Source organism: Vigna umbellata, chromosome 5 (genome assembly GCF_029865625.1).
Source record: "Vigna umbellata cultivar VRB3 chromosome 5, Vumbellata_1.0, whole genome shotgun sequence".
Classification (NCBI taxonomy): domain Eukaryota; kingdom Viridiplantae; phylum Streptophyta; class Magnoliopsida; order Fabales; family Fabaceae; genus Vigna; species Vigna umbellata.
Window position 1 is genome coordinate 44,444,699 of NC_142169.1, and position 9,563 is coordinate 44,454,261.

Here is a 9,563-nt window from a genome sequence, read left to right on the forward strand (position 1 = left end):
AAGTAATGTACAAGACAACTATCCGTTTTAAAAGCTCTTATCACTTTGGTACTTTACTACGTCACAATCTTCTATGAAGAATTAGTTCTTGGTTATAAATTATCTTTCAATTGAATAACTTTCAGTTACATCTTTGTTTCCGAATATTTTTTTTTTTGTTCTTCTTTTTAACCCATTAGACAAAATTTGAAATTTGGAAATTTTAAATAATTTAATGAGGTTCATAAATTTATTGTCATTATTTAGTATCAAAAATAATATTTTGTATGTTAATTTTAATATTGTTGGTGTAACTTTGCTTACAATATTGAATAACAAAATAATCAACTTATTGTTGGTGTAACTCTGTATGTTAATTACAGAGTTGTAATCTGATCAGAAATTGCGTTTGAAAACTTTCGAGGTCTGCTCCTCCAGAATTTGGATCAAACTTGCTATTTACTTCTGCTTTGTCAATGTACAATAAAAGGGATTCTTAGTGAGATTTGCATTATCACATGTCAGCTGGATTCCAAGGCACTTCAATCAATTTCGGGGAAGAACAAATTTTCTTTGTTACTTTAATAAGGTTTGCTCAATTTGTTGATTTTTACATAGAAAGAATTGCGAAAGATACAAACGAATATGTTCGTTGCACTAGAGCTACTTTGCAGTACATTAAAAGAAAAAATGGATGTAATTGACTTCGAGATAGGACTTTATAGTTCAGAGTAGATACTTCCTATTTTTTTCAAGAATTAATGCTAGAAGAGTATAAACAGCCAAACAAAGAAAAAGGAACATCTATATGTAGGTGTCTGTTTATAGATACACATTTCTCAACATTGTCTATAATTCACGAGTTATAGCACGCCCCTGATCGCAGCGCACAAAGAGGCTGCGCGTGGCGGAGCGTGGAGGAGAATCAGGCGAACCCACCGGTGGGGTTGGCTGTCGCGTGAAGAGGCAAACCAGATTCAGTGGTCGCTGGACGGAACAGTGACGGCGGACGGCGGCGGACGGCGGCGGACGGCGGCGGACGGCGGCGGACGGCGGTGGACAGCAGCGGACAGATGCGAGGTGGCGGACAACCAAGTTGAAGAACTTCAAACTGCAGTTGACAGCTGCAGATAGTGGCGAGACAGCCGCGGACAACGGCGAACGGCACCGGACAGATGCAAACAGGAGTGACAGTGCTGGTGGACAACCCAGGACAAAAACCAGAGCAGGATGAACCTGCTTTGATACCAACTTGAGATCTAAAACATAGAAAAATAGTTCTGAAGGGCTTGGAAGACCCTTCTCAGTTCTATTATTTATATAGATAAAAATATGATACAATAGATAGATGGAAGATGAAGAGATTGTCCTATACTGCTAGGAACAATCATTATAGATAACCCAACACACAACTACCTACTTTAGGTCCTGCTATACTAATCATAGGTAGACTTAATAATTATTCTAACAGTGAATAAATACTTTCCAGCAGCCAAAGCAGCCAACATCAGAAGGGAAATTACTTCCACTGGGAAGTTTCAAGAAGAGAGTCTAGCTGAATACTGGGAAAGATTCAGCAATCTATGCACAACATGCCCCAACCACCAGATTTCAGAGCCCAGGCTTCTGGTCTACTTTTATGAGGACTTGCTTTACAAAGACAAGGTGTTGGTTGATGCAGCAACTAGAGGCTCTCTGCTGGACAAGACCCCAACAGAGGCAAGGAAGTTGCTAAGCAAGCTATCTGGTGAGAATCATGATGAGGTAGCTGATGAGCCAAAAGTGCAGGTTTATTCTGAACTTGACATTTCTATTCATGTGCCTGAGGTTTAAATTGATTTTAATGGTTTTGATATTTTAAGATTTGAACCAATAAAACCTGCCTTGGATCCTGTTACTGATATGCATGCACACACTCACATTTTGGATTCAATATTTGCTGTAGAACACATGGATATTCCTGATGTTGTTAATGATGTGTGCATTGATATTGATAGTATTTTCTATGATAGTTTGGATGATGCAACCGCTGAATCTGTTGAGGTTGGTAAGGTTATTTTTGAAGAGCCAACACAAGTGTGTTCTAACCTTGAAATTCAAATTGCCATATCTGAGCTTCCTATACAGTTTAATACATTTGATAGTCTAAGCATAGATCCTATAAAGATTGTTGCTAGCACTGATGTAATTGTTGATTCTAAGGTTTTTAAAGCAGCATTTGAGATTGAACATATCCATACCCCCACTGTTTTCACGGATGATATCTGTCCATGTTAGGGGCTGGCGAGTTTACGAGAGAAGAAGATATAGGAGAGAGAGAGAAGGGGTCCGTACGGTAGAGGACAATGGCCGAACGGTTGAAAGGGGGGAGCACGATGACCGAACGGTGGAAAGGGGGAAGCACGAGGGCCGAACGGTTGAAAAGGGGGGAGCACGATGACTGAACGGTGGAAAGGGGGAAGCATGAGGGCCGAACGGTTGAAAGGGGGGGAGCACGATGACCGAACGGTGGAAAGGGGGAAGCACGAGGGCCGAATGGTTGAAAGGGGGGAGCACGATGACCGAACGGTGGAAAGGGGGAAGCACAAGGGCCGAACGGCTGAAAGGGGGAGCACGATGGCCGAACGGTAGGAGGAAGAGAAAAAGAAGGTTGAACGAGTGGGGGCAACAACGAGCGTCCTAAGCGAGTGGAAGGAACGACGAGCGTCCTAACTGACAACAGTGAGGATGGGCGGGAAATTCATTAGAAATTAAGGACGTACCTCAGGATATTATTACATATAAGTAAATATAGTAAATAAGGATAGAAATATTCTTACCAGATAATTATAATAAATAGGCATAATTACTATTATTCTTTAGCTTTTTGGGAAGGAATAATTAGTATTAATAAAGGAGGAACCTAGGGTTTAGGGGATATGTTTTTATTATGGAGTTTTGTAAGAGAGGTTAGGCTCTCAAGTAACTGATGGAGACCCTGCTCCCAGTTATTGGTTGTTTATTGTGATACCGATAATTTAATAAAGAGGTTTATTCAGTCAAATACCATTATTTATTGCCTGTAGGAGTGTGAAAGGTTGAGTAGCAAGTTCACGTACTCAGGTACGTAACAATTGGTCTGACCTGCCGGATCCTAATAGAGACGAGTGAAAGACATCATGAAGGGAAGAGTGAATGCTATCGAAGGAAGATTGGAGGTCATAGAAATCTCCATGGGAGGACTGGAGGCAACAGTCCAGGAACTGGTGAAGGTGATGGGAGAGCGAGGTCGACGACATGAGGGAAATTCTGATGGAAGTCAGGGGTATGTCAATGGGAGAAGGGATGAGGAGGACGAGAGAGATGGCAGTAGGCTAGATGGTGGACACCGAGAGGAGCAACCGTATTGGAGGAGAAGGGTAGACTTACCCATCTTCGAAGGAAGCGATCCGTTGAATTGGATCTATAGAGCAGACAAATTCTTTGAACTACAAGGAGTGTCGGAGGAAGAAAAGTTGCGCCTAGCCTATATCAGCATGGAGGGAATCGCGGGACACTGGTTCAGGTTTTGGAGGGAGAAGGCCAGGAACCGCTCGTGGACAGGATTAAAGGAGTCGTTGGTGATCCGTTTCGGAGGAAGAAGTCGGGGAACCGTCTTCGAGAGACTGGCGGCCTGTAAACAATCAGTGACTGTGGAAGAATACATCCAAGAATTCGAAGTATTGGCCGGCCAAGCAGAAAAAGTACCTGATGCACAGCTGATGGGATACTTCATGGCAGGATTGCAGGAGGGGATCCGTAATCAACTCAGATTGCTTGACCCGAGGGAATTGATGGACGTAATGAGACTGGCAAAGGACGTGGAAGAGTTCCAAGGGGGTACAAAGGCTGGAGGTGGAATCATAAGCAAGAGCCAGACGTGGGGAAAACCGAGCGGTTCAGTAATGAGGACGGACCCCAGTCGGCATAATTAGAACCGAACGGGAATCGCAGAGAGGGGGCGGACAGGAGGAAAGGAGGGGATCCCAAGGAGAAAGGAGAACGATCGTTCTCAAACAACCAAGGAAGGAACGTGCGGGATTTACCGTACGCTGAATATGTCAAACGAAGGGAAGAAGGAAGGTGTTTCAGGTGTGGGGGACCGTTCGGTCCAGGCCATCATTGTCCGGAAAGGAGTCTTCGGATGCTGATACTGGTAGAGGACGAGGAATCAGGCGGGGAAGAAGAAGCTGAGACCGAACTCGACCAAATGGAGCTATCGGCATTCTCGGCAGGGGGACTCACCCAACCCAGAACGATGAAATTGCATGGACAGATAGGATGAAACAGGTACTGATTTTGATTGACAGTGGCGCCAACCACAACTTCATAAGAAAAGAATTGGTAGAGGAACTGACATTACCCGTAGTAGATACACCACCCTATAGGGTGAGTTTGGGAGATGGGCAGAGAAAGGAGACGAGGGGGTGTTGTGAAGAAGTAATGATTCGCATGGGAGAGGCGGTGATCACCGAACGGTTCCACCTGTTTGAACTGGGCGGAGTTGACGTGATACTGGGGTAGAATGGCTGGCTAAGCTGGGAGAAGTAACATTAAATTGGGGCAAGCTAACCATGGTGTTCGGTCAAGCAGGGAGGAACGTGACCATTAAAGGAGATCCTACTTTAACTCAGAGATTGGTGGAACCCGAAGCATTGTTCAAAATGAAAGAAGTGGAGGCCTGGTTGCTGGTGTGGGAGTTTGGGAGACAGAAAAGGACGAGGGAAGAAAACCGTACGATCAGGGAGAAGGACTGTTCGGTCCGGAGATGACAAAGAAGCAGAATCATGACATGAATCAAATTTTGGATCAGCACGCGAGCGTATTTCACGAGACCCTGCTCCCAGTTATTGGTTGTTTATTGTGATACCGATATTTCCATTTAATAAAGAGGTTTATTCAGTCAAATACCATTGTTTATTGCCTGTAGGAGTGTGAAAGGTTGAGAGTGGCAAGTTCACGTACTCAGGTACGTAACAGTCCACCTTTGGATGCTTTGTCGTTTATTGAAAATGATTCTGACTTTACTTTTGAGGAAGCTGCAATGTTTGATGATTCATTTATACATGCTGACTTCGAACTTAGTGATTGCCTTGCAGAATTAAACAAAGAGGAAACTGCAGAGACAAAGGCAGTCGTGGTGGAGGCAGGAGACGATGTCAAAGCTGCTCAAGGAACCTGGAACACACAGAATCAGCAGCAATTGCATGAGGAGTCCTGGCTGCTGCAGCAAGGTGTTTGGAGAGTGCAGAACCAGCTGCCAGCCTTTGATGGAGAGCTGTTATTGCTGCAGCAGAGAGTTAGGAAGGAGACAATGCACACCTTGGCTGGCCATGGAGCAAAACAAATACCAATAAGCCATTTCTTCACCCATCCTTTCTTTTGTAGTAATAGGTTTTTGTTATTAACTTGCATGATATAGGAATTGTTACAAATAGCAGAGTAGAAAATACGTGGTTTTACATAAAAATAAAGAGAATTAATTTTGATTTGTGGCCAATCTGAAAATGTTCTTTTTAGTTTTGTAGTTTTAGTTTTAATTCTTGTTTTTGTTCTTGTTCAATTCTTGCTATCTTTGTGTTTTCAGTTTCTGTTATGTACAAATTTGTTGCTGTTTTCAGCTTTTGATCTTTTAAGATTTGAACCAATAAAACCTGTCTTGGATCCTGTTACTGATATGCATGCACACACTCACATTTTGGATTCAATATTTGCGGTAGAACACATGGATATTCCTGATGTAATTAATGATGTGTGCATTGATCTTGATAATATTTTGCTGACATTCTATTTGTTTTAAATTCTTGAATAGACATAAAATAAACTTGTGCTTAATCAATTTTTCCATTTCATAAGCTGAAAATGAAAAAAACATTAAGCCAAAGATAGCACTATAATAATGATACAAGTAAAACTAGCAGTACAAGTAGCCTCCACCTGATCTACATTCTAACATTTCATCGTTACCATAGTTCATGCCAGATGATGTTCATACACACAAAGTAAAAAGATATAGCTTGAGGCATCATTTTTGCTTCACAAAGCAACAAATTCAAGAAAAGATCAATGACTCATCACAGTATAAATTTGGAGGAAAAAGAGTAGCTGTTTAATCTAAGTTTGTTTGACCAAGACTTCTTTAATCACTTTGTCCAAGTTCCTGTATGAAAGACCACCAGATCTAGTGTCCTCTTCCACCTTCTTCTTCAACTGCATGACCTTTTGCCTCATCTCCTTTCCTTTCTCTCCTAAAATCAATTCATTCACATTTTTCTCCACCTCTTTTCTCTTCACATCAGTGTTAATTTCGATTCCAATGCCCCATTCACTGCAAATACTTCTGCAGTTTGTTGGCTGATCAGTAGAAACTGGCCAACACAACATGGGCACACCAGCACAAACACTTTCAGTTGTTGAGTTCCATCCACAATGAGTCAAGAATCCACCAATTGAAGGGTGATTCAACACTTGCTCTTGTGAACACCAGCTTGCAATTAGGCCTCTATCTGATATTTCATTCACAAACTCAGATGACAAAATCATTGAACCACCAATGACAAGGTCAGGCCTAATGATCCATAAAAAGGGTCTCTTGCTGTTGGCCAAACCCCAAGCAAATTCCAAAAGTTGTTCTGGAGCCATAATTGTGATGCTACCAAAATTCACATAAACAACAGAATTAGGTTCTTTGGATTTAAGCCATTCAAGGCACTCAGTATCTTCCTTCCAAAGATTGGAACCTAAAGATTCCAAGTGACTCTGTGGACTTTGATTCAAAAATGAAGGGAAAGGGCCAATCGGGTAAACAGAAGGGAGCATAGAAGACAGCGCCTTCAATGCTTCACTCTCAAGTTCATCAGAAGTATTTATAACAATAGCAGAAGCTTTGAGCACATTATCTGCCATATCAATTACATAATTTAACATAAAGTTATTTGGATCTGTTGTCCTTATGTAGTCAAGGAGGTCCTTCAGTCTGAAGTTTTTCAAACCTGGAATCCAGTCTAGTTTGGTGTCCAAATACCCATTTGTCAAATAACTCTCATCTGCAATCATGATTACAAAGCCAATAGTTACAAGCTCCACATTACAGATGAACATTTTCTTCGTTAGCATGTATTCATCAGTTAAAAATAGTAAAGAAAGACTAAAATTGGAGCCAAAATGTAAAAGTTCAGAATAATATCAAACATAAACTTATTTGAAAATAACTTTTTCACCTACTGGATGCTATAATTATGCCATAAAACTTCTCTGAAAAAACGAAAAGATAAAGTAGAGTATAGCTGTCAGATTTTTTTTAACCCGAGGAACAGCCCTGGCCTTCCTTATAATAAGCCCATTTTTCTTTGACCCACACCTGAGGAGGCTTTTCTAAAGCCCCTACCCCCCAAACCCCCATGAAGTGGGTTAGAATTGAATTGGGGCCGGGTTAGCCCCCTAGCCCCCAAAAGTTGTCCGTGAACGAAAGACGACACCCACACACCACGTTCTTTAAGCACACATCCACGTGGCCGCTTCTAGGAACTCCTTTCACCTTTCCATCTCACCAAATATCAACGTCATTTCTGCGCCACCCACACCCAAAACAAAAATTGCAAAAAATTCTTCCCAACTAACGCTTCATTTGTAACAGCTAATGGAAACAGGTAGATCATGAAAAAAGAAAAATGAGTTTTATTTAAATTACTAGATATGTAGAGAAAAAGAAAAAAGATAAGAAAAAAATTGATTTTCTATACAAAACATTGAAAAAATATAATGAATTACAGCACTAAAATGAAGAAAAAATAAATATGTTTTAAAGAAACATCATAATTATTTTTGGATGTAATTTTTGAATAACTATAAAAAATAAACATGTATCAAAGTTGTTGCGTTCAAACGAAAGAGAAGTGATAAAAATAAATACCCTCATTTCTATCCACTTTCCGACTCATGCATTCAACTACACTTATCTACAATTATTCTCATCAGTTTTAATTAATAAATTAACTAATTATATTATACAATTCTATCTCTACAATTTATGAAACCATTTTTAACTCACCTGTACGTTATTGCAATTTAAATAAATCATGAACTACTTTGACAGGTCTAAAGTAGAGTAATAATACTTGTTCATGTACTTTCAAAAGAAAGAGTTCAATGCATACCTTTGAGTGGTATTAGACCTTTATCAGAAAGATCACGTAAGTTCATTATAGAAACTAAGCAGGTGGCACTGACAGGTGAAAATAGAAGAACAGGGAGTGCTAGTTCTTGAGCAGCTTTTGTAGTAAAAGTCAAAGAAAAATCAGAAACCAAGCCTGTAACTGGAGGTATAAGGCCAGCAATGGCAGAATCATTTAGCTTAGATAGAAGTTCACGGAAGGGAATGAGAGAGTTCTCTCTCACAGATTTACCAAGGGACACTGGGTCCTGAGTGACATTAGCAGCAGCATCGATGAGAGGAAGACCATCTGGGATTGTCTCACAATGAAAATCTGGGAGAACATGAAAGGCCTTAAGAGCGCTTGAATTGAGCAAGCGTTTGTAGTTGTATTCAGTGTGGACAAAGGTAATGTGAAAGCCTCTGAGATGAAGTAGCTTTGCTAGTCTGAAAAAAGGGTTGATATGGCCTTGAACTGGAAATGGGATCAACACTGCGTGTGGCTTTTTCTCTGCAGGGTTACTCATCTTATATTTTTTTTCTTCTGTGAAGAGTGTTTTGGAGAATGAGATCCCAGGTTTTAACGGGAGTTGTGCTCAGCCACGGAATAACCAAGATTTATTATTGTGTACTTGGATCACAAATGACTTTTAAAGAAACCAGGGACCATTCTTCCTCTTTAGTTTCTCCTAATATTTAAACTTTTTTCCTCCCAAACCCTAAAAACTACCTGCTTCTATCTTTTCTCCCTTCTCTTTTACGTACTCGTCAGGTTTGTTATATTTTCCTCACGCTTTTCTGTTAGCTTAGCTTACTACCTTCTATTATTTATATTCTGTTGTATATATACATTTTTATTTTATCTTTCCTTCTCTCTTTTAATTAAATACAGTTCCCTCCCTCTCATCACGTTACTGCCACTACAAAACCGTCGACCCACCAACCCCAAAGTTCAATTAAAAAACCCATACTAGGTGGGCCCCACCCGCTCAAAACGAAAGAAAATGGATGTTTCACCTTACATTTCCATTTCTCGCCCTGCAATTCTTGAAATATCATTTTTTAACTTTAGTACACCTCTTTGATAAATTTTGAAATCTACGAATTTCATAAATTTTTTAAATTTCATTTTTTAAGAGCTTAGAAATTAAAATTAGCACTAACAGGAAATGATATAAAAGTGCATGCATAAAAGAAAAGAATCCACTGAGAAAAGTATCAATGCTTTCGACTGTCAACAATCCACCGGAGTCACATGTATGTTGTGTAAAGTGCAAGTATATCTCATGACTCACGCTTCAGTAAATGGGCTCAATTATTAGTATATAACAAACCAAAAATAGCAAAATAGAAAAAGGAGGAAAAAGATATGTTTGGACAAGATTCTCCGTAAATTTTTCCTGGAGGGAAAAAA

General features: G+C 40.2%; 2 protein-coding genes across 5 annotated transcripts; one reads left to right on the forward strand and one right to left on the reverse strand.

The window, feature by feature from the left end:
* Positions 1 to 379: 379 nt before the first annotated feature.
* On the forward strand, positions 380 to 5,497 carry LOC148198447 (uncharacterized). Of its 4 annotated transcripts, XM_088115076.1 has the most exons (3): positions 380 to 568; positions 1,469 to 1,726; positions 2,257 to 5,497. In XM_088115076.1, the coding sequence occupies exon 3, from the start codon at positions 3,138 to 3,140 to the stop codon at positions 3,930 to 3,932; it is 795 nt and encodes a 264-aa protein (XP_087971202.1). In that variant the 5' UTR covers positions 380 to 568; positions 1,469 to 1,726; positions 2,257 to 3,137; the 3' UTR covers positions 3,933 to 5,497. The 4 variants fall into 4 exon arrangements, 2 of the variants coding, with proteins under 2 accessions (XP_087971202.1, XP_087971201.1); XM_088115075.1 differs by lacking the exon at positions 380 to 568 and having other exon boundaries at positions 1,604 to 1,743; XR_015786551.1 differs by lacking the exons at positions 380 to 568; positions 1,469 to 1,726 and having other exon boundaries at positions 1,774 to 4,966; positions 5,083 to 5,497.
* A 372-nt stretch (positions 5,498 to 5,869) lies between these two features.
* LOC124836243 (7-deoxyloganetin glucosyltransferase-like) lies at positions 5,870 to 8,960 on the reverse strand. The gene is made up of 2 exons (XM_047311370.2): positions 8,154 to 8,960; positions 5,870 to 7,043 (listed from the first exon to the last, which is right to left on the reverse strand). The coding sequence occupies exons 1-2, from the start codon at positions 8,674 to 8,676 to the stop codon at positions 6,112 to 6,114; spliced, it is 1,455 nt and encodes a 484-aa protein (XP_047167326.2). The 5' UTR covers positions 8,677 to 8,960; the 3' UTR covers positions 5,870 to 6,111.
* Positions 8,961 to 9,563: the final 603 nt, after the last annotated feature.